This window comes from Bacillus rossius, chromosome 5, assembly GCF_032445375.1.
Source record: "Bacillus rossius redtenbacheri isolate Brsri chromosome 5, Brsri_v3, whole genome shotgun sequence".
NCBI classification, from domain to species: domain Eukaryota; kingdom Metazoa; phylum Arthropoda; class Insecta; order Phasmatodea; family Bacillidae; genus Bacillus; species Bacillus rossius.
The window spans coordinates 52,174,200-52,200,579 of NC_086333.1; the positions used below are offsets into that span (position 1 = coordinate 52,174,200).

Below are 26,380 nucleotides of genomic sequence, written 5' to 3' on the forward strand. Positions count from 1 at the left end.
TACTACAATTGTACAAATAAATACTATAAAATGTCACATTAGAAATCTTGATGTCCTAAATGACATTGAACGCAATATAGCCACAAATATTTAACATACAGATATTAGGCCATATGACACAGAGTTGACAAAATGTTGCATGATTGAGATTGTTTTTAATTAAAAGAATAAAACTTACATGTTATGATTTTATTATTGTAAGGGATTGACTGTTGTGTTTACAGTCTGCCGGCATTATTTATCTCATACTTTCCTACATGATAATTGCTGGTATGACATTACATGCAAGCTTCCACATTTTGACATGTAAGCATCCACATGAATTTACTGGACGGTTAATATGTAACAGTTGGCCAATCTTCGTTGAAGACACAACTCGAACTTGAACCAAATTGGAAAACCCAGCTTTCAGATGTCTCTGTATAATTTTTGTAGACTCTATTTTTAAGATTTTAAGGATGATTTCTATTGCGGGTATAAAGTAATTTTATTAAAACATTGCAGAATGGTTTTTAATACATCACTACAAATATTTTTGTCCTGTAGTGGGCCTGTGCATTTTGATTGAGTTTTTAACACGTTCGAATGTGTCACTTTGAATAAACAAATTTAATAATCTGTGATAGTGGATAATATTACTGCAATTCAATAAGAATTATGATTATACTAGTTTCATAAATTTCGTTACGTTTGTTAGCTGCAACTGTCATTATGAAAATTAATGTTTTTTGTGTGATAGTGTTTGGCTATGATGTGTGTATTGCTTTAAGATTTATATGTGTTCTTGTTTTCTCCTTTCAAGCGGGAATTTGGTGGGAAGACACGGAAAAAATTGTGCAAGTCGCCAGTTTGGTGGCTAACAGCAAGACTGCGAAGTTCCAAGGCATCTACCTGCACTGTGGCGACTCTTACTACCAGAAGACCCACGACACGGTGCTGGAGGTGAGGAAGAACGGAACCACGGCTATTCTCTCCGTCGCTGAAACACTAGAGAAAGCAGGCATCCCTTGTAAAACATTTGGCATTGGTTCCACGCCGTCATGCAGCATGGATTTCACCAAAAGTGCAGATGGAAATTTGGCGAGGCTAACTGAAGCGCACCCAGGGAACTACATTTTTTATGGTGTGTAATTTGATCAGCAAAATATTGGCTGAGTATGTTTAAATTTTCAGATTGACCACCTAGGTCTATGTTAACACTCCATTTCTTTTAACAGGTTTGGAGCTTCCTCTGTCTCTATTATTATTCTTTTATTCGTTGACCTACTTCTGTAGTTTTGCCAACCAAACTCATCCTTTTTTTATTAGCTGTTATTTTATTGACCTTATATTGAAATGGGAACATTCTGTATTTTGTGATTGTTTGGAACACATACACATACAGTGAGAATGCAGTTAACCCTCACCATCCGGACCAAGGCTGAGATGGATAACCGAATAGACGTATAGACGAATAACAGAAACCTCTTAATACATATGTACTGTAACGTTATTTCACTGCTGGCTTGGGACAAAAAGGAAAAGTAAATAATACGTACATACATACATACATACATACATACAAACATTAACTCTGAGCTTTATACAGTAAGCTGTACAAGTAGTCAGTGGACAGTTTTAAAAATGTATGTTTGTATGTTTGTTGATATGAATTTTTGTTAAGACGATGACGGATGACAAACAGACGGCTAAACAAGTGACGTTCAGTTAAATTTTTTACCGTATTTTTAATTTTTCAAAATATTTTCCGACTTGAACTTTTTTTTATTAATTCTGTTCTGGCTTGAGTATGGTTTCTAAAAGGTGTTTGGTTGTTATGCAAGGTTTAAATAATAATGTGTTGGTCAGTAGGTACTGGGTATAGGTAGTTTACTATGCTTGGTAACACATTAGTAATATGAAAATGGCAGCGACATACAGACTGTGCAACTGGATTCTGGAATAACAGGAGTGGGGATATGATACATTACTCAAGTAAGTTAAAATCTAAACAATTTACGAACCAACGCTTTCCCTAAAATTGCTTACAACTAATAAAAAAATTCATTACACTAAGAAAATCCGCACACATTCAATAGGAACAAGTAAAAAATTAACAAGGTTCCATAATAAACAAAAGAACTCATTTACAGTTTACAGTTATGTTTTTTCTGTGGTTAGGGGCTTTGTCGAAATGTTTATTATCATTTTATCTGTTAATAAGTAATTGACATCAATTGTTTTGTCTTGGACATAAGATTGTTTAATTAAAAACCAATAGATTGAGAGTGAATTGTGTCACCCGTATCTAACATTACGGAAAAAAAATGTGCGGGTGAAGTTCATACTTGACCGAAGTGAAACATCTTGCATATTAGATACAGATAGAGATAAATTATTAGTATTTTTTATTGAACAAGTGATAATAATTGAGAATAGTAAGGATGCGGGTGTGATTTCAAATGGAAAAAGGCATTTTTCCGGATCCTGTACTGTGGCATTTGTGCCTCTTTTGGCAGATTATTCCCATGTTGTCTTTGAATACCTCTTATTTGCTTCTGCCTTTTTATTATTTTTAGGAATGATGTTAAATCACAATCTTCAGCTGAATAAAATGAATGAACAAAAAAACACTCCAATCGAACATAAATTACGCTTATAAAGTTTATCTCACAAGTCTGTATGAATGACACTTACCAAGTTATTGCATAACTCAATAACTCTTTTACACATGAATAAATAAATTCTAGTTACTTTAAATTTAAAAAAAAAGTGTGTGCATGGAGTCCACGCGCGACATAATATTAACTTTCACATATCACCTATTCCTTGGATCAACACCTTCTTCAAACATACACATGATTGTATATATCATCAGACTTTCCTCTTTTGGACATATTTTAGTCTCCAATTTTTTCTCTTCAAACCAATTCCAACGTTGTCTATTAACAATTTACTCTCACTTATTGCCGACTTTTATTACATATTTTGAAATCTTCCATTAATCAAACAACAAAGTTTACTTACCTCACGATCACACACGTTTAAACCACCACTTACGTCCCAAACAAACAATCCCGCTAACAATACTTCCAGTTATACCAACTCAGTAACTTCCATTACTGACATGCTGCAATCATATTATTGCCCTTCAGTTCTACTAATTTTTTTATTACTTCCAAACTCTTTTTACCACTTCTATGCCCTACTAATATGTATGTCTGCCATTAATTTCCGTCTTTCTTAACTAATCAGAAATCAGGTATCGTATACAAGACGTGACCCAAGAGTTTGTAAAACCTTTGCTTTATTCTTCTGTCTTACATCCTCTTAAGCTTGACAAAGTAGATTTTTTTTTATACAGGTTTAGTGATTCTAAAATCCTAAAATTGTATTTTCAATCCCTATGAAAAATATATTTTGTTTGGTATGCAATTGTGAGAAGTTTTGAACTTAATTAATTTAATTTATATATTATATATTTTTGTGTTTCTATTTTGTAATAGTTTGGTTAATAGAAACCTCGTTATTGCAAAGTGATAAAATTGTGGTCCTTTCAGATTTGTATTATTGAGGTAAGACTGTATATCAATTTCTTTGTAGATGCTCAGCAGGAAAGTATTGGCTCCTGCACGTTTGACGACCTTGCGTGCAGAGTAATGACGCGCGTCATTGGCCACTACCCCAGCGCGAACTACATGCTGATTGACTGTGGCTTCACAGCACTCACAAAGCAAGGCTTCAATCTGCTCAAGACTCCGGGCTTCTCCGTGATTCAAGGCGAACCAAATTTGAAGTAAGTGAAATTACATTCTCTCATTAAAAATTTTTTTCTAAGTGATTTTTTTTTGTTGTTTTTGTTGAGAATTTAGCCGGGGTTTATAACTATGCAAGAAAAGCAAAAATGCAAGAAGTGCAAGACACAAAACTAATTATTTACCTATTCACCTCTCATTGTCTCCAGTGACGTCATTGAGATATTAAATCCATACTCATTCATTCCCAGTGCTGCCAAGTTTTATGGTTTCTCAGTAATTATTACCTACTGTATTAGACGTCCAGTTGGGGGATTATGGAGTATTATTTGTTTACTACGGAAACAGATACTTAATGACACGTCAGATAATTCCTGTCTCTATCAGTGTTTCATGCAAAAAATCTCGCACATGTTGCCGATTTGTTGTTGGCAGCATACATGGAAAAAAAAAAAGTTTGGTAGAATCAATGCGGTTGAATTTAGTTCAGCATATAATGAAGAAGATTCAAGAATTCAAGCATGCAGTGATTGGATTATGAAATGATAATTATAAAGTAGATCTTTGTAAAGTACTGAACATAAACGTAAATGCTGTTACTTATTTAAGTTGCTTTTTTAATATGAAGCTGATTTTAGACCTGTTGTAGTTTTTAAAACTTTTAATAGGTAGATTATCTCACTGCTGTATGTGTTCATTATATTGTAGAGTCCAGTATTTGGCGTAAAGTTTATCATGTTTCTCGTGGGCCCTGAACAACAGGAATATTATGAAAAGGATGTTGGTAAAGTGTTTCTCTTGGAAAACAAATTAGCACTGGGCATTAGCTGAATTATTTACCTATCTTGTCTGGTGTGGTGAACGTAACAGAATTATTATTTTCTTTCCAAACGTTGTGCAAAATTTAAATATCAAGTAATGTTTTAGCTGTGAAAACCATTTGATTACCATTTGCAAAGTTTTTTTTTAGAAACTATAATTTGCCGTAAATTATGGTTCAAGTTTCCACATTTGTTTTACAATTAAAGTAACATAGTTGTTTTGTTCAAATTTGTTTTTAAATGTGGGAAGAGTTATCTTGTTATCTATTTTGCTAACCTTTGTGCATTTGTTTTTAAGGGTTACTGCACTCACTCAGGAAATAGGAAAGGTTGAGGCTATTGATGGAAAACTGGACTACTCCAAGTATCCTGTTGGAAGTCCGCTGTTTCTTTATCCATATCACGTAAGTTCCACTAATTATAGTATTTCCAGATACTCTTCTTTGATTTAGTGCCTTATAACATGGCTATTAATACTCCTGTATCGTTTATACTCACGCAGTCTCAATTCTTTTAAGAGCATTGGAATATTTTTATGCTTGTAAAATGTTTTTAGTGTTAGTAGATTTTTCATTGGCTATGTACAAGTTTTTAATTGGTTTAGATTATGAAGGCTTTGTCATATCTCAATGCTATTATAGATATGTTAAAATGCATACAAAAAACATTTTTTTAATGGAAAATTCTTATGAAATAAAGGCAAAAAAAAAGGCTAGAATGTACAGAGTGGAAAATTGATGTTGGATAAGTGTCATATGGAATCACAGTGTAGAATACAGGAAAGTTTGAATGTAAGAATGTTGTTCTACTCAGTATGTTTGAAGTTAAGTTTGTAGCTAAATGGATGGTAGTGGTGGAAAGGCGAGGTGGTTCTCTTGGCGAGATACACTGGTGGGGGAACGACCATTCCCGGGCTGTAGTCGAGAGTTCACTGTCGCAGTTTGCAGAAGCTGTTTCTTGTTGATGCTGTGTCGAGGCTTCCAGCTTTGACCCTGCACTTGCCACCAGACCACTTGCCGCCGAAGAATCGTGACAGCATCCAGTTCAGTGGCTGGAATTATCATTGAAAGCCACCAGCCCACAGCTTCCTCAATTGGAGGGAAAAAAATTAATTTTGAAGAAAAAATATTTTTCCCATCATTCTGTTCTGTCTGAATTGTACATTATAGTCTCGGTCAGCTTGTTTCTGCTCTGCTATCATACAAAGAATTGAAGGGGAGGGAGGGGCTAGATCTGAAACATTATGTAATGAGATGTATTGGTTTAATTTATGCATTGTACTTTCATGGTATGTCTGCACAAGGTAGGTGTGTTATGGAATTGTGGCTTTATGTGTTAACAGAATGTACCGTATTTACTCGCATAATGTCCGCAGTAATTTGGCTACATTTTTGACAAAAAAAAATGGGTTGCGGACATTGTGAGGTGAAGTCCAAAAAAAAAAAATTTCCTCAAAATTTTACGTTTTGTGTAGAGTAAAAAAATTGTTCTCTCATAATTAGTTTACTAGCAGAGCGCTGGTGACTGGTGACTGGCGACCCTCCGCAGCGGACGTGAAAAATGTGACAGGTGTCGAGATAATTGGGTGCCGACGATTAGTGGAAGATGCCACTCATTTTTTTTTTCTTTTCTCACTCGCGTGTGCGCTCTTACGTTCAGAAGCCGCAGCCAGCCTACACAAAATAAACGCTTTGCGTGAAAAGATATTTTTTTAATCTTTCATTGAGATGGCCACTGACGGCATGTGGCAGATGTCTAATGTCTGCATTAGGCGGCGCCAGCGAGCCTCCCTCCCTGTCCCTTGCCCACTGTGTGTATAAAAAAACCGTGCACATGTACCCCCACCACTTCTCCGCTACCTCCCCTACTTTGTGACGTCGTGTGAGTTGACGTGTACTGGCTTGTGCTATATATAGCCCATCCCCTTGCAACTCGCGTGACCTCGCAGGCAGCTGCGCAGTGGAATGCGAGTTTCTGAGTCCTCTGAGTCCGGACGGTTTCACCACGCTACAAAACCCTCTCAGCGACCGCACCGGAGAAATGAACAACTCAAGGTCAAAGCATTGTTGACAGCTTCAGTAATTTTCCATCCCGTTACTGTGCCTTTCAGGGGTGGCAGTGGCGTAGCGTGGGTGGGGCAGAGGGGGCGGCCCGTCCCGGGCGGCTGCCCGCGGGGGCGGGTCGCCGGTGAAGCGGGTTGAGATCTGATCTATGATTCATTCATTACATGTGTCAGACACACTATAATGTTCCATTTTTATCTAAAATTTTGCGCACCAACTATTTTTTAATATTTATTTAAAAGAAAAACTGCGAAATCACTGACAGAGCTCTTTATAATGTTTGTTTGTTTACATACGAACGGCAACATCGCATCACGCCGCGCCGCCCGGCGCGCGCGAGCCGAGTTGAGCGGCACTCCTTATTATGTTAATTACTCATACAAAATCTTTTGTTTCACGCGTCGGCCCGTGTCAATGCCTCTCTTTCGCACTCATTGAATTTAGTACTACGCATTGTACTGTAAAGTTTGACATTATCAAAGGTAGCAGCTGTAGCACACATGCTACAGTACTGATCTTTGTTTGTTTTAGTGCATCGTGAAGTACCGCTACGCAATCACGCTTTACTCGTATGTTTGTTTTGCGAGAGTTTCGGATACGGAACGAAATTCATTTTGATTATGTTTCGATCTTTTAAATACTGTTGAATCTTCTAAAACTAAACATTTAGAACTTTACCCAATCTTTGAACTAGTTTTTGAAAATGAAAAGGAGTCAAATAAAGCGGTGCGGAATCCCGCAAAAAAAAGGCTAAGAAAAAAGCAGATGCGCAGAAGTCTCAAGGTGCATTACTGAAATATTTTAGTTCCAGTTCTGGTTCGAAAGCCACGTTAACGTCTTCGGTGGCATCCTGCAGCAGCGGAAGTGATTCCAGTGTAAGTAGGTATATGATTCCTCCATCTAGAATCATGCATGGCCTAGAATTACTCCAGTTATTTATTATTATTATTTATTTATTGTTTACAAAAGTTACAATATTTCTTACATTAGTCTCGCAAAACCTATTCACCTAGGTTTGTCTGTGAGTACGGAGTCACACTCGTTCATTAAATCTTATTTTATAATACACTTAAAATTGCTCTAATAGCTGTTTGAACATTGATTATTGTTTAAAAAGTATGGAGTATATTAACATAAATTACATTGAGTTAAGGTACATCTTTTTAAGTTTACGACTGAATTTTGTCCTGCTACTTGAATTTAAAACTTCAATAGGGGATGTTTTGTAAATCTAGTAGTAGTCTAGGAATTTTCGTTTTGTTTTTGGATAACATGATTATTTATGGTACCTGTCACAAAGAAAACATAATTTTTCATTTAGCTCAAAAATGGCGCCAACGATTTTTCTCAAATTTCTCGTCATTTTATCTTTTAATAACATCTATAACATGGCTTACTCAGTCAGTTTTTACCGGGAAACTCTAAAAAAGGTAGCTGCCATACAAAATCAATTTTGTTTGTAAATTTTCCTGTAAGCCCGGCAAACCACGCCGTCACCAAAACCACTTTTGATTTGTGATAGATAAAATACTTATTTGAAATTCTAACGTGTCCTCCGGCCAATATTCATAGGAATACATAACTTATTTTACAGGTACAAGAAGAAGACTTACCTGCCGTCGCAGTTGGAAGTAGTTCTGGTCCCACCACAGAGCAGGGTCAAGACGAAGTCGACTCATCAAAAGTACCTCAAGCATCTAGTCATAAGCCTGCATAAAAAGTGAATGTTGCCAAAGAAGACATAATTGAAATTGTGCCTTCTGCTCCTGCCGAAATCAAAGATGTGAATCTCGACGATGTAGGTTGCTGGCCTTCTCCTATGACCGACGAAGTAAGAACGCTTCTAGTACGTCGCGGATCTGACTCAGTACAGCACATCGATTCCAAATTTGCCGATGTTGTTCGCTCAGGGACTTCAACGAAAGGCGGTACCCGAAAACTAACCAAAGAGTGGTTCTACAAACCATTATCTAACGGCGAAAAGGTTCTCCGAACATGGATGGTGTACTCACCTTTGAAGCAATCCTTGTATTGTTTTTCTTGCAAGCTGTTTGGCAATTCCGGCTCTAACTTCGCATCTGAAGAAGGATTCAACAAATGGTGGAAGCTAAATCCAAGAATAGGAGACCATGAAAATAGCCTGGGCCATGAACAGAGCTTCTTGAAATGGAAGGAGTTGGAAGTTCGCCTGAACTGTAAAGCAACCATCGATCAGAAACAACAAGAAGTTTCGAAAGTGAGGAGAAGAAGTGGAGGGATGTACTGTACAGGTTGCTGAATATTATCCAGTTCTTAGCCAAACAGAATCTGGCCTTCAGAGGACATCGAGAAGACATTCGAGGAGATGATAGTGGCAATCGCGGGAACTTTCTGGAGTTAGTGCACCTCCTAGCTAAATACGACCCTCTTCTAATAGAACACCTGACAAAGATAAAGCTGGGAGCAAGAGTCTCAGTTTCGTATCTATCTCCAGAAACCCAGAATGAATTTATAAACTTACTGGGACAGCAAGTTCGATCCACCATCATCCGTCGTATTCAAGAAGCTAAATATTATTGCGTTATCTTCGACAGTACACCAGACATCTCCCACAATGACCAAATGAGCCAATTTCTGCGATATGTACATATCGAAGGAGAAAAAGTCGCCGTGGTAGAATCTTTCATTGACTTCTTCGAACCAAAAGGAAAAAATGCAGAAGATCTCAGGAACGATATAATCGCGAAGATAACATCAGACGGACTGGACATACAGAATCTGAGAGGACAGGCTTATGACAACGCTGCCACAATGTCAGGGATCCACAATGGAATTCAAGCCCGGACTAAAGCACTGAATCCGAAAGCTATATTCGTTGCATGCACAAACCACTCACTAAACTTGGCTGGGGAACACGCTGCTTCTGAATCAGTGGATTCCGTGACGTTTTTTGTAACTCTGGAGAAGCTGTTTGCCTTCTTTTCCGCATCAACTGTTCGATGGAACGCTTTGGTTGCCGTCACAGGTCAAGCAGTAAAACGAGTCACTGAAACGCGCTGGAGCGGTAGACATGTAGCTGTCAAGATGCTTAAAAATAAGTTTGAGGTAGTTCTTGAGGTACTGGAAAAATTAACAGATTCATCTGAAACTTCCGAAACAAGATCGGTAGCCAGTCTTCTCCTGACAGCCATGCAGTCATTTAACTTCCTAACTTTTCTTGGCTTTTGGGCTGCAGTGCTACCTGAAGTAGATGACTCACAGATTTACCTGCAGCAACTAGGACTAAGTGTGGATAAGTGTGCTCAGAAACTCTGCGCTTTGAAAACCCTCTTAGTGGAAAGTTGAGACCGTTTCGTGCAAGAAGCAATTGACTTTTCTAAGACTCTCTGCGAAAAACTCGGAATCGAACTCAAAACGAGAAGAATTCGCAGGAAAAAACGCATGCATTGCGATGAATCTTCTGAAGATTCAGCTTTGTCTTACGAACAGGAAATCCGTCCAGAGATTATCGCATCATTCGACAAGATCATTCAAGAAATGACGACTCGATTCCAGCAAATTCAAGAAATATCGGACAAGTTCGGAATTTTGATGCCAGCGAAACTTTTGGACAGCAAGTTCGAGTGTGATCTTTCCTCCCATGTATTAGAAGACATCGACAAGGACGAGTTTCAGATGGAGCGGAAGCTTCTTCAGCAGTTTGTTGTTGTTGCCTGTTCTGAATCAGAGGAAGATATAAGTGGTAAAGGACCACTGGAGCTCCTCCAGTTCATTCAAAAACTGAATCTCGGAATTTCGGTTCCAAATATAGTCATCTTGATTCGTATATATTTGACTTTGGCGATTAGTGTTGCAAGTTGTGAGAGAAGTTTTTCGAAGTTGAAGCTAATAAAAAATTACCTCAGATCTACTATGAGCTCCGCTAGACTATCAAACTTAGCTATATTGTCGATTGAACAAGAATTGGCTGCTAATATTGATTTTGACAAAGTTATTTCTGACTTCGCTGCTCATAAGGCCCGTAGAATCCGCTTGTAAAACCGCTCATCCTATTTTAACTTCAATAAAAGGTACCTCATTGCATGTGAAATTTAATTTTAACTAAGCACCTATAGAATGGGGGCGGCAAAATTGGTCTCCCGCCCCAGGCGCCGAGATGGCACGCTACGCCACTGAGGGGTGGCCAAGGTTGCTTTGTCTGGTGCGTACTTTATGCGGATTTTAAAAAATTCCATTTCAAGTATTTAAAAAGAAAGCTGCGGACATTATGCGATTAAATACGGTATACAGGCCGCTTGGAGAGTTGTGATTGAGGAAAATGTTATGTTTACTGACATTTGATTAATTTGCACAGTTTTTGCTCAGGTCATTCATAAAAGACTTGGGCCCTAGAACTGTGACAGGTTTAGTTTATGGTTCAAAGCAGCGTCATGGTGTTTTAGTTAACTGACGTTTCACAAGGACTTGCAGTCCGCATCGTAAGGGTGACGATCACTGTTGGTTATCTGAGTGACTGACTGCAGGGTCAAGCTAAACATTGGTTTATTCTTTTAACATCACAACATAGTTTCAGCTTGAGAGCCAAGATTGCCGTGACAATTGCAACAAAAGCCTGTGACCATCCTGAAGGCTGGGTTGTTTCATTGGTTGGTTATTTCATTTTCTTGTCATTGCAATTAGTTGAGGACTTTACCTGTAAATTTATTATGATAGTGTTCTTGCATTTTATGTTTTGTGTCAAATTAATTAAAATATTTTTATTTAAGAATATCTAAAAGCAGGTAAAACTTGCACAGTGTTCTTAATTATAATCACTATTACATAATAACCTTACAGCTCAAAAAAATGTTAACTAATTTTTTTAAGCAGAACATTTTTGAAATAATAAATGCAAGATAGTTATCAGAATAAACCAACATAAATATCCCCTAATTAGCAATAAAAAGCAAATTGAAATAACCATCTGTATGTGTGAGTATTACATGGAGAAAAAAAAATAACGGCACAGTCGGGCAAGCAAAAAATTTTAATTATGAATATTTACTTGACATTTTACCAATGTCAAGAAACATGTATCTTAGCATATGTGTATCTGGCAACAGAATTTGCTACAATACTCGTAATGCAGTGGTGATGTAGTAAAACAACAATAAAAATTTTTCTACATAAAAAAATGATAGAAAGAAAATTGGTGAGTGAAGCAAAGCATGTACAACCAGTTTGAATGAATCCTGATTGACTAGCTTGGTTTTTCGAAGGAATAATGAGAGGAAACTGATGGTTGTTTCAGGTGTGTGCCACAGCGGCCATGCACCCGGTTTATTACGTACATGAAGGAGACAAGGTCATTGAAGAATGGATACCCACAAGAGGATGGTGATCATCTCCGTTGTTAGTTAACCAGTTACCACTTTAAGAGGTTTTGCTGAAGGGATATGGAACTGTCTAGGATTTATGTACATTTGTTCCTTGAGCCCTAAGGCACAGGCCTGGTTTATAAATGACGCAAGAATGCAAGATGCGAAATGTTAAGCAACCACATTTAGAGTCCCAGTTTATAAACTATGCAAGGTGCAATAATGCAATGCAAACATCGTCCAACTTGCAACTTTCTTGAGTTTTTTTGTTTGCATTTTCAGTGACCATATTTGAAGAGCAGTGTTCTGAAAACATTTTTCAAGATGAAGATGTTATGTGTATAGAAACCTACAGTGTTGTTTTTATTAGTATATGCATCAAGTTCACACTTGTTAAAACTTTCACACAGTTAAAGAATATAACTTTTTAAAATCAATTTATTGACAATTTATTTACTTTTGATGATAAAAATGAATTGTCAACAAAAGATTGGGGTAGTAATTTGTTTCTACCATGTTAAGATTTTATGTTACAGGGTTGATGATGTCTTGCAAATTGCGTTCTTTATAAACGACTGTGATATTTTTGCGTTGGTTTAATGTTGAACTGCTGCTCAACATCGTGTTCATTGCGTAGTTTATAAACCCAGCCTTAGTCTCGCACACCTAGATGTTTATTTTTTTTCTTTTCATGATTATCAATGTATTACTTTAGGAATTTTCTGGTAAATTGTTTTGATAGCTACGTTTGCTTTGGCTAACAACATTTCTCACTGGATATTTATCTGATGTTATTTTCAATCTGTAAAAGGTCTCATGAGTGATCATAATTATAAACACATATTTACATTTAATTTTACCACTTTTTGAGATAATATTTAGTAATTATCTGTTGAGAAAATTTGATACCAAACATAAAATACATGAGAGCTTATGCAATGAATTTATGGGAAGAGCCATAAAATAATAGCAATTGACAAGACATGTGATACCAAGCATTAAACTTTTTGAATACATTCCTAAATTTTGGATCCTCCAAAGCCTAGCGCCAGGTTAAGTGTATTGTTTTTGAGTTACGTTGTGGAATACCTTGATAAAATTCAACATTATTAACTTTGGACAATATACTGTGTGTAGCTTTTTTTTTTTTTCATCACAGGAAATCCAAAGGATGTACATGACTTGAATATCCGAGATTGAAACATACTATGCTCTTGATCACGATAATAGCTCATGTTTTGTGTCTCGAGCATTTTTTATTTTGTTTAAAAAAGTGTTTAGTGGTTATAGGTTATACCAATGATTGATATTTAATTGATAATAATTTGACAAATACACATTTCCTTCAAAAGTGTCACTAATTTAACATTTCCTAGTGTTCTGTTCATAATTGTTTAATATCATTTTCGGCTAAAAGGTAAGTCATATAACCACGTGTTGACTTGAATGAAAGATGAATCAAAATTTCATATTCAGCAGTACATTCACAGTACCTAACTTATTATCTCGCATACCGGTACCATCATCTGTTTGTAAGCAAAGTTTTTTGGCTCTGTTGGCAGATATTTTGTTTTGATTCTTGTTTTTTGTTGCCTATAAACTCTTCTGCCAGTAAAAGACATTCCAGAAACCGCCGGTGGCCAAACTTGTGTACAGTTAATCCGAAAGACCACATTTTTCACACTTTTTCTAACTTGCGTAATGTACCTAATATAAATAAGGGTATATAACTTTACTATCACCATTAAGTTTGAATATTTTGTACAAATTAAACCTCGGAGATTAAATTAAATCTTTAACAGTCTACTCCCCATCAACTGACATCAAATACTAGTTTAAAAAAAATAGTGCCAAATGCTAGTTTTCTTTCATTTCCTCAGTGACTTTACCATTTATTTATATCTGTAAATATAGAGTTTGAGTATTGATATCCATGGCAATTCCAAATACCTTTATAATTTTTGCAACTACACAGTTTGGCACGACAGTACACGAAAAAAAATGTAAAATAATGCTTGAAGCATTTTTTAAAAAAAAACTAAAAAAGAGGTTAGAATGCTGGAAGTTATGAATGCGAAATTGATGAAAATATAGACTTTAAATAAGATAAGATTCAAACAGTATCAGCTGTACTCAAATTTCCTCTAGCAAATGTTTTACAATACTTTTCTTTGTAATTGTTCTTACATAGTATTTTAACTCCCATAGTTCATTCACTATTATTGCTAGTAATTATTATAAGCACTTTTACTAAAAACATTGCTTTTGCTTTGAATTTTAGATTTATTATTTATTTTTATTTCACTTGGCTAAAAATTACACATCTACCTATAAATTCAATTATTGTTTACTTTTTAATGAATGGAAAATTTATATAATCTTAGTATCAGTTGCATAGTGTGTAATTAAAAAAAAACCCAGAAAATCAAGTTTAAAAAGGTGTAACTTTGTTCTCTGCCTGACAAAAGTTGTAATTTTTTACATTAATTTGAAAATTAAAATAGCAACTAAAATTGGATTCCATTTTTGGACATAGCTGTTTCTTGAATAATAAAGTATGCTGTAAAATTTACCTGGCTAGTGTACGTGAGATGATTAGGAAAATAATATGTATTGTATTAATGTATGTATGTAGGTATGTACCTAATGTAAGTATGTATTTTTCTCTGTTAAGGTTGTGCTTCTATATTCTACCATGCTGATATTATTATGTTATAATGTTATATCAGGACAATGAAAAGAAAATTCTACAAATTTAATAATTGCTAGTCGTAAAAACCAGGATCAGAAACAATATTTTTTATTGCCTTCATAACGGTTTGCAAAGTGAAATAGATCGCCACTCGCAATAAAACCTTGAATTTACTCCTGGCTTACTTTAGTTCCTCACTTTGTGTACAGGACATTCTGTTTTCATGTGATTTACATTGAAAGAAAATAAGGCTTTTCTTGATTTACATGTTGCATTTTTAATTATGTTGAATTTTTTTCCCCAGAACAGAATTTTGTATGTTTTGCTTCTAGAACAGGGCATTAAATGAATGTGTCTTTGATATTTTGTATTGTTTAATATTCTTTCACAGATTTTTATTTTAAAAGAAAGCTAAAGGTTTTAAGTGTTTATATAGAACATTATATAATGGTTTCAAGTTATGAAAATGATATAATATTTAGTGTTTATTATCTCATTTGCAGTTTGCCTTTAATTTTTGTCTCCATAAAAATGTAAAACAGAAGATTACTATTTTTAATTTTTTAACAATTGTCTATGTTGTTTTTATAAATCAAGTGCCTTAAACCATCTGAACATTCAAAAATTGGAACAACTTTTTTTGATATCAGGGAATGTTAGTGTAATATAACTGTTTGTATTGCAGATATAATTATATTCATTGTATATTAAAACTGTAGTATGTATTTTTTGTAGAAAAATATTTTATGTGCCAAATAAAGAAACTTAATCAATTGTTTTATAAATGAAAAATATTTTGTTAATTAATATATAATTATAAATACATAATTCATTAAAATTATGTGTGAACTTTTGAACACACTTGAAGCCGTTTTAAATAGATAAAATTACTTGAATCAGGAAAGTGTTCTGGAGGAGCAATGTATGATCAGTGAAGCGACTAGCGGTGTCTGGACGAGTTGAAGGAGGCCGGCCACAGAGTAGATGAAACGGATTTGAAAATACAATATGCTGTTTTGATCGGTGATGGTGGGAAGGCAAAGGCTCTGTGGTGCGCGGACGTGACTGGCCTCGGCGCAGGGTAGAGGGCGACTGCCTTGAACCCCAAGAGGCGCGCACCACTCTGGGACACTTTCACGGAAAACCAACCAGGCCAAGAGTTAGACACATTTTGCATGTATATTAAAATAAAACATAAACATTCCATTATTAAATGGTGATCAAAGCATTAATAATTTATAAATCATTATTACATGTCTTTTTCACAAATTAGGAATTACATTCAGGCGGAAGAATACAGCCATACCCGGCGGAGTGATACATGCTTCCAAGTCGATAGTTGCGAGGATGACTATCGACAGGTCAGCGCGTGGGCCATTCGAGATACTAAACTATACACTATACTGCAATCACGGGTGTGTTTGTCACACACGCCTTGGCTGAGGCGCCGATTAGGCATTAAGCTGAGCGACAGGGCGTGGCACTCCCAGAACTGCTGTTGTACCCGCCAGAGCGCCTGCTCCGCGAATTCTGTCCACCAGAACTTCGACTTGAGGGACAGAAGGGTGGTCATGGATGCAGTGATCATTGCGAAGTTCGGGATGAATGACCGCAGCCAGTTAAGCAGTCCCATAAGCTTCTGCAGCTGCTTCCGAATCCTGGGTTCCTGTTTGTCCTCAATGAGGGCCAGTTGCCTGAGCAGCGGGTGGTAACCCTCGGCGTCGACTACATGCCCCAAGAACTCAATTTCTGCTGCCCCAATGTGGCACTTTTGTCAATGTGGCACTTCTGTGTGATGCAGGTAAGCCCATGCCTGGCGAGCTGTTCAAGGACCAAGGCGAGATGGTGCATGTGATCCTCCCACAAATGTGACAGATGATCACGTCGTCCAGGTAGGCCATGGCAAACTTGCCAATGTAGCCATCCAGGATGCGTACTATCATAGTCTGGAAGTTCGTGGGAGTGTCCATCAGCCTGAACAGCATCACACAGAACTGTAAGTGCCGGCCGTCAGATGCTGTGAAGGGGGTCTTGGGGCGGTCAGAGGGGCCCACAGGCACCTGCCAGAGTAGTGAAAATGGAGGCATCTCCAAGCCCAGCTAGGGCATCAGTTGTTTTAAAAAGAGGAGGTGGTGCAGGAATGGTGAGAATGTTTGTGGGCCTGAAATTGACACAGAACCTCAGAGTCCCATCCTTTTTATTAGCCATGACGATGCGACTGTTGTAGGGGAAAGGTACTAGCCACGATGACTCCACTCTCAAGAATCTCCTTGATCTGCACTATTATGGCCGCCTGCTCTTGGGGCCCGAACCCAAGTACTTTTTCAAAGGGGTTTGGGTGAGACACAATGGGGATGCTGTGCTCGGTGATGGTTATCATCCAAAGCTGGTCTGCAACTACAAGTACCTGTGGATGATTAATAAACGTCACATTTATATGCGTAAAATGTTCTGCTGGAACACCATAACGGAGTTCGTCCAAACTTGTGACATGACTGGGTTGGAGAAGGGGGTGGCCGATGGAGCCCGTACACTGTCCAGCGGCCGTGTGTACCCAGGTGCATACGCGAGCTGTGGCTCGATAGTTGCGTCCACCTGAGCCAGCCATGGAGCTCCCAGGTCGTGCACTACTAGAGCATCTGTCTGACTCACATGGTCCTTGATGTTGAGCGTTACCTGGGCACGCCTGGTCGTGGTTGCGCTAGCTTCCTTGGTGGCCAGTAGCACGGTTTACGCACTTGTTGTAATCTCCACCTCGGGGACAAGGTGGGCCATGATGTAAGTGCAGCTTGTGGTGGTGTCCACCAATACCTCCAGGTCCTGCTCATTCACCCGGACATAGATCCGGAGAAGCTCACACGCATCGGTGCCCAAGCGCCCGAGTCGGGTGGGTGCTTCCCATGGTCGGGCAGCTGTGGCCGGGGTCGTCAGGGCTGCGGCGTGAGCAGGGGAGCTCACTGGTGACTCAGGGCGAGGCCCGTCGTGGCCATGCATGCCGGCCCCACCAACGTCAGGTGGGCGGGGTGGCTGGTCACATTCTGGGGCTGGGCGAAAGTTCAGGGGGTGGTGGCCTGCTCTGTCACTACATCATATCGGCCATTTTCCGGCGGTGCGGACTCCCACAGGGCAGCCCTTGTTGGACACTCTGCATGCCAGTGATATGTCTCCGTCCGGTAGTACCTGCAACGGGGCTGTCGCTCCTCCTGGGCGTCCTGTCTGCCGCCGCGATGCTCCTCTTGCCATGGTTATCGCCAGAATTCCACGCGATTTTAGTTGCGCGGCACCACAACTTGGTGCTGATGCTGCCGACGTCGTTGATCGTTGGGGTGACATATGTTACCACCACCAAGGCATCCTCTGGTGGTACGACAGGTGGTGATGCAGCTGCTTGTCGTGTTCAGGGAAGTTCACGCACTGGTTGTGCTACTAGCAGGTCCTGCTCTACATCACGAGCCACTGCCAGGAATGTATATATGTCATTATAGGCAGTGCCACGCCGATAAGACCGCAACTCTGGTCTCAGCAGTTCGACGATGATGGGTAATATGTCACTCACTAGTCCTCCCATTGCTAGGCATCGGTGTAGCCGCACCTCGTCGTGAATGAATGCCTCCACCCCTTCTCCAAATGACTGGGCGCAGCAAAATAATCTTTGTTTACAGCGCGCACGTGCGCGGGGTCCCTCAAAACGCGCCTCTAATCGAGTTGCGAATTCGTCCCATATTACATTATAATTTGCGCCCACCAGGTCTGGACTTCGCCGCGCAGTCACTGACTGACACTCTCTACCCATTCGTCCACTGGTACAGAATGCCGATCATCTTGTCACGACAGACACAGATGAATACTCGCGGATTGTCGCAAACTCCGGTATAGTGAATCCGCCGCCCCCAGTGCAGAAAACGACCACTGGTTTCTTGACTGCGACGTTCATCGCTCGTTCATCTCATGTGGTACACAGGTACAATCCATCGCGGAAACCCAGGAACTCGAGTGCAGTCGTGCACACACTGTGTTTTCTTAGTCCACACTCATGGCAAACAGCTGTCTCACCTAACTCTCCCCTACAATACAATGCCCCGCGAACTAGTGTTTCACATACTTCACCACTGGCTTACTTCTGTTCGGTTTTTATGTCTGGTAGTGACATGTCCGACACGTAGGCGTAACTGTCCATTAATGTCCTACCGGCACTTAATTCGGCAACTGTACCACACGCCTCCTTGATGTCGATTTCTATGTGTGCGCTGCGCCCGGCCATATCCGTGGCTGTCTATGACATGAGTGATTCTATAATCACTATTGGTGGTCCTGTAACATTCAGTCTCTCTCATATGTTGATGGCATCCAGGGATAGGCATGGTAGATGGGCTGAGCTTCTCTGTGGTATGGGCAATGGCTGGTGGTGATGATGTCGGTAGCTCTTACACTCAGTAGTCTGCAGGCAGGTTTATTTTCTGTCACTTAAAAAAAAAGTTTATTTGCCAATTAAGCGCAACAGTATTTTTAGCCAAGAAAATACTTTCTTCGTTCTCCCAGTCGTGCAAAAAACCTAACTACCAGGTATGAGAGTTCAGGTGCAGTATGGCGGTCAAATGAACGAGAGAGTGCTGATACCATGGTGCGCAAGCATGGCTGGGTTACATATCCCTCAGGCGAATAAAGATGCTCACAATGCAGATGCTGTGGTTTTCAGTCATTCAAAGATACATCAGAAACACAAGATGAATGTATTACTTGACGCCACTCCCGCTGCCTGATTAAGTTTTGAATAAATATTAAATATTAAATTGAAAATGATCACGGGGGGGGGGGGGGGGGGCAAAAAGGGGGGTTCGACCTCGTGGCTGCAGGCAGGAGCGCGTCGTTAATTTAAACTACCTACCTGGGCTGTTCAGGCCACCCAGGATGCCTTCAAATAAAAGGAAACTGACTGAAAAAACACTGTACTTTATTAAGGTTGATACACTTGCTGGTCCAACCCTGGCCGAGTCTGTTGTCAGACTGTCTCTACACGGTCGGTTTAACACACCGACGTTGCGCGCGAACAGGTTATGCAGCAAACGCGTGTAGAAGTTCTATCATAAGGCCGGCACTGACAAACTAAGGATGCGGCGAAACATTGCAACACTGAAAATTTGCAACTAAATTTATGTTATGACTGAAATTGAATACGAAATGTCAAAAGTACACGATCAACAGTTCTTAAACAGGAATGCAACCACATATATTTATAAGTCAAAGTTCGTGATGGATTGCAAATATGTTTAGATGCACGTGAAAATCTACTGTGAGACGTGACTGATACTGATGACTGCCGTCATGCGGCTGGTTTGTGATTATATAATAATTATGTTTTTGTTAATCATATGTCCACTTAATATCACATAAAGTAACAGACTATGAAACTACCCTTACTCACTTCAGCAGAAGTAGGTACAAATATCACCACATTACAAACACTCCATAAGGCTGTAATGATAAAAAGAAAGAGGCTTCAGATATAAGCATATTTAATACCTAAAGACAATAAATTAAGATATGATTGCGAGACTAGAGAAGGGATTGTTAAGGGAAGGTGAGGAAGAACTAAAAAAATTTAGTTGATGGTGGATAGGGGAAACATAATGAGGATGGCGAGGTGTCAACTACATGTCTTGCGATCTTCGCTTGTCTGCACCCAGTACAACTGTGGCAGGCTGAGCCCCAGTTATTTGGGACCGCACCCAACCCTTATGTGTTTGAGCCACAGAAATGTTTAAACAATTATCTACCCTGCCGTTCCCACCGTTATGCAGTATTGTTATTCTGTCTTTGGACAGGACATCTTTTGACTCCGGAACACCTCTTCCATTTGGGTTTGAAGCTTACCCCCTCTTGCCTGAGTGGAGCTACTGTACAAATTTTCAACACTTTCTGTTAATATGCCCTCGTCTAGGTGATAGAACTCAATGATTTTTATTACCACTGTCGTACCTCAATATGGTCTATAGTTTCCCTCATGCCACGTATGCGATCATGGACTTTTTTTCTTTTACATGATCTCTGACTTTGAGCATTGGACTTCTTTCAGTAGATTGATAGGTGACGGTTGGAGTTCGGTTTTGACTGCGAGTGATGACGGACGTTCCTGCGCTTACTCGCGGTTAAGTTGGACAACTCGTTAAATGCAGTATTAGTGGAAGACATTAATTATTATCGTATGGAGGTAGTGTCGCGCAATGATGTAAAGCGAAAAAGCATAAGTGAAACCTGTGATCTGATTGCACGAACAAACAAATCATGCAGTCATGACGTCCGCTTGAGTAATTCTTCGGGAGAAGACCGAGTGGACGATCAACAACGTGGAAGTGGGTATGTACCAGGTGGGAGCGCACGTTACCCTGATTCTTGTAGTGGTCCATTCATTGTGGTAGTAGAATCCCTTGATAGTAATATCGGAAACTTGCACCCGCTTGCTTTAGGTAAAAGAATGCACCCTAATCGTTACATATTGCAAATACAACAAGCAGGTCCAAAACGGCTGAAAATGTACTTTAGTACGGCGACAGCTGCCAATCGATTTCTGGACTCTGATACACCACGCAAGATGAACCTGCGAGCGAGCATCCCCATGGGTCTAACGAGGAAACAGGGTATCATATATGGTGTTCCTTTGGATGTTAGTATGGATGAAGTCCTCGACGGATATGAAAGCGCTACCCACAAACTCCTGCATGCGGAACGTCTCACCAAGCATATCCAACGCGATGGGCAGGACCTACGGGTGCCTATCAAGCTCCTCAGTCTCACCTTTGAAGGACAAACACTGCCCCCATATGTCAGTATTTATAAAGAAATTTACAAAGTGACACCTAAAGTACAGAGCGTAACCATGTGTTACCAGTGCCATCATTTTGGACACACTGCCAAAAACTGCCGCTCCACGACCCCTCGCTGTGCTACCTGCCTTCATGTACATGGACAGGCCTGCCCGACAGCTGACACACCACAATGTGTCAACTGCCGGGGACCACACTCGGCTCTCAATAAAAAAACTCTGCCCCATGTGGGAACGTGAACGTGAAATCAAACGGCTAATGGCTTATCATAATCTTTTGTATGCGGATGCGACAAAAAAGTTACCACCCGGATCATGTGTACCGGAACAACAGGTCCATTATCCTATAATAGGGTTCCCTGTCATGCAACCCCATCTCCAACATACAGTTTCCACCCACAACAGTACACCTGTAGAGGTCCCCGCACCACAGCCGACGTTTGCTCATGTGACCCAACGTACCATGCCACGTAAGACTGTGACAACACGGCCCGATGGCTATACCACCTGTTACAAGGTGATCCCACCCTTCATTCCGCTGGACTCCCACACACATGGCGACATTCGCCAATATTACGCACAGTTCCGTCCTGAAGTACCAGACATCACTATTGGACCAGTACACAATCCACACGCAGGTGAGCACAACCTTGAACACCCGCCACCTACCCCTACAGGCACCGAGCACACTGTTCCTAATGATAAAGTACAGAATATCGTCGATATGATTGAGGGCTTGGTCAGCACTGCGAAGACCGACCATACGTTCGCCGTCAACAAGGATACCTTCATGGAGGTTCTCCTCCGCATTTTGAACTTATAATTTAATCTTCTTGTACCATCTCACTTCCTTTCAACCTTAAGATACTACAATGGAACGCTAGGTCATTGTTCGCTAATCGATATCCCATGGAACACTATCTACACCTACACAACGTTGATATTATATTGCTATGTGAAACCAGACTTACGGACAAATACACAGTTAGGATACCGGGATATCAACTATACAGATCTCACAAACCTGACCGGGGTACTGCTATTTTCGTGAATAAATACTTTAGTGTAGCGGAAATATCGATTCAATATCCACCCCGTGCTGACAACATTGATGCTGTCGCCATTCAGGTCTATCACCGACACTTCGCATGGGCCATAGTGTCACTCTATGTCCACCCCAACTCCACCATTGATGCTGATACATGGGACCTTTTCTTCCGCCAATTTCCCACCCCTGTAGTGATAGGTGGGGATTTTAATAGCCACCATTCCTCTTGGGGTAATGCTTATTGTGATGCAGCAGGCCGGACATTGCTTGAATTTCTTCATACCTCGAGCAATATGGTCATGAATGACAAACGCCACACTCGGTTAGGTTGCTACCAACAACAATCTACTGCTATAGACCTAACTCTCATTTCTACAGACCTCGCGGGGCAACTTACCTGGTCTTAGAGGACAATTGGGGGAGTGATCATTTTCCCATATTGTTGACTACGCAGGTCGGCCAACCTTTGCCTTCTCAACAGTCTCCAGCAACAGCCAAGTTTTGTACCCATCAAGCTGACTGGAGTAAATTCCGCGGCCTTCTGGCCGATATTGCCCCTTTTGCGGACATAGGCCCAGGAACGGTAAATGCATGTTACGACTATTTCTACACGCAAATCTTGCATGCCGCTCATCAAGCCATCCCTATGACATGCCAGACCGCTTGTCGTAAACGTAAACCCACTTGGTGGGATGATAAATGTCAGGCTACAAATACTGCACGACTTACGGCCCTTAAAACTTATAAACACTGCTCCACTCTCAGTAACTACATAGCATTACAGAAGGTGCAAGCAGTGGCGAAACGGACATGGAAGGGGGTGAAAAAGGAAAAATGGCACGCCTTCTGCACATCATTTTCGCGGTCTACTCCCCTGCCACAATTATGGAGACAGTTTAAACAATTTCGGTCTAGCAAAGATTTATCTTATGTGACTCCTATCCCTGATGTCATAGTACCAGCCTTTATGCGGCATATTGCCCCGGATTATGTTCCCAATGTAGATATACATTTCACTCCGCCTACGACGCCCATGAATAGGCATATAGATCATACTGCCTTAGTTCTGCCTTTTACGCAGCATGAACTACAAACTTGTATACGTCATACTCCTAACACGGCGCCGGGACTTGACAAAATCCCATATGTGATGATCCGGAACCTCCCTGAGCAATGTACTTCATACTTATTACACCTATATAATCACATTTTCGTTCATGGTGTAATTCCGTTAGCCTGGCGGGAATTCATCATAATTCCTATTAAAAAGCAGAATAAACCGCTGTTAGCCCCTACTTCTTACCGGCCCATTGCACTCCGCTCGTGTCTTGCAAAGGTTTTTGAAAAACTGTTGAAAAATAGGTTACAGTGGTGGTTGGAAAAGAATAAGCTCATCCGACCTGAGCAGTTTGGATTTCGGCCAGGTGTCGGTTCACACGAGGCCATAATATCCTTATTGTCAAAAATTCATGCTGCCTTCAAGCTCAAGAAAATATGTACCGCGCTCTTTGTAGACCTGGTATCTGCTTTCGATAATGTTAACTTGACTGTATTGTATGAGAAGCTGTGCCATATTGGAATTCCCACTCAAATTATTAAATGTGTACACACTCTTTTTGCTGTCCGACAATATTACCCAATCACGTCACAGACACCATCGTCTGCACGCATGGTATATAATGGCCTTTCACAAGGCAGTACATTGAGCCCACTCCTGTTCCTTTTGTATACCTAAGACTTAGTTTATCACATTGGCCGTACATCCTATAACATTACTTATGCAGATGATATCGTGATATGGGCCTATAATACAACATATCAGGGAGCTCAGGACTCGCTGCGTGACACTCTATACAGGCTTCATGCATGGACTGATAGCAATGGATTAGAAATATCCCCGACGAAAAGTAAGATCGTGTTTTTTACGAGGAAATATAAACCACACAATTTTCCGCCCTTCCAACTGCTGGGTCAACCCTTACCGATTGTGACAGAAATTAAATACCTAGGTGTGGTATTTGATCATCGTTTGACGGGTAAAGCCCACATTAAATATCTAACGCATAAATGTCGGAAGCACATTGATCTGTTAAAAGCTCTAACACACCGTACGTGGGGTGCAGAGGTTAAATTATTAAAATTATTTTATATTACCACTATTCGGTCGGTGCTCGATTATGGCTGTTGTGTTCTTTACAACCTCTCTCCCACCAGGAGTGCTGATCTGGAGAAGATACAGAATGTTAGTATGCGGATCATTTTAGGTGTCTTCCCTTCGACGCCTATCCCATGTATACAATTCGAACTGGGACTTCTGCCACTAACCCTCCATAGAAAGTGCTTCCTGGGGAAACTTTGGATACGTTCAAGGGCATCTCATGTTGCCGGTTATATGCGGGCGGTGGACAAACTGGATTTGGATATTCCGGACGCTCTTAAACGTGCAAAGTCCCATATCGTTTCTACGCCCTGTTTAAACAAATATACCTTAACATATGATATTATGTTTCAACCGCTGCAAACACAGGTCATAGGTAGTAAGGAACAACCGTCATATCTAACCGCTCAGGAGTTCTATGAAAGCGTAAATCAAGTGCATTTGCATCGAACTATATATACAGATGCTTCCAAAACAGACACAGGGGTAGGAGCTGCATATTACGATAGTCACACTAAAACTACTGGATTATATAAACTGCCCCCTATAACTACCATTTACTATGCTGAGGCGTATGCGGTATATAAGGCGTTGCAATATGTGCTCCGAGAAAAAATTCACCAATCTATTATTGTGTCAGATTCATATAGTTTAATTCAGTCTCTCAATTCCACCCCCCTTACTAGAGAACCTGTGGTCTGGCTTATTAAGGAACTTTCATTTACCTTGTGTAGACTTCACATCAGTGTACAATTTTTCTGGATACCTGGTCATATTGGGATTCACGGGAATGAAATGGCAGATCGCTTGGCCAATTTGGCTCGATGCTGTGGTAGTACGGTCCCGGCGGTATCATATAATGTCCTTCTCCCTTACCTCGACCGGCTCATTATGAAGGAATGGGATGCCGTATGGAGACGCTATGCCAGGGTTACCGCAACAGTTTATGCGTCCTTATATCACAATAGACCGGTCGGCACGGATATCGTCTTTGATAATCAGCCACGTCACCTCGCTGTCTTATCATTTCGACTCCGATCCAATCATACCACTGCCCCTGCCCCCTTGCATAAACTTGGTATTCAAGACAATTCTGACTGCACATGTGGTGCTGTCCTGGCGGATGTTAATCGTTTACTATTTGAATGTCGTTGTGTCCGTTCGCGGGATAACCTCTATGCTCAACTTAAGAGTCTTAACTTGCCTTTGCCAATGGCGTACCCCTCCTTGTTGTTTAAGTCTACTTGTGAGGTCTGTATAGTGCTGTCCCATTTCCTATTAAAGAATGGCATCCACATATGAGTTAATGGTAACGCCCTTGGGTCCCCTGTCCTTGGTGACCGGTGTATTATATTAACATTTGACCTTATTCCATGGCCTTCTTTCCATTGGTCCATGGGCCTCGACCGAGAAGATAGTTAGCAATGAATAGTTCCTCTAGGTAATCCTATCCTGCCCCTCCACCTACGTGCACTCCGCCCGGTATATATTTCAGTTGGATAACGCCGGTATTGATCTCTAGAAGAGGCGGTTTTTTGCAGCGAGATCTTGAAGTCGTCTGGTTGTGAGGGACTATAAGCTGTGTTGACCACGTGCGAGTATAGTTCTGGTTGTGGGCGCAAGCTGTTAACCAACATAACAAAACAAAAAAAAATTGATAGGTGACTGGCACCCCCCACTTCCATGTTCCTTTGTGCCAAGGCCTACT

General features: G+C 40.2%; 1 protein-coding gene across 9 annotated transcripts in view; it reads left to right on the forward strand.

Annotated features, from left to right (window-relative positions):
• LOC134531796 (D-serine dehydratase-like) overlaps window positions 1-15,438 on the forward strand; it is a 29,128-nt gene extending 13,690 nt beyond the window's left edge. For all 9 annotated transcript variants that reach the window (XM_063367737.1, XM_063367736.1, XM_063367733.1 and 6 more), the window contains 4 exons: window positions 803-1,123; window positions 3,583-3,775; window positions 4,854-4,959; window positions 11,888-15,438. In XM_063367737.1, the coding sequence (XP_063223807.1) occupies window positions 803-1,123; window positions 3,583-3,775; window positions 4,854-4,959; window positions 11,888-11,977 (710 nt within the window). In that variant the 3' untranslated portion in view covers window positions 11,978-15,438. The remainder of the gene's footprint in view (window positions 1-802; window positions 1,124-3,582; window positions 3,776-4,853; window positions 4,960-11,887) is intronic.
• Window positions 15,439-26,380: the final 10,942 nt, after the last annotated feature.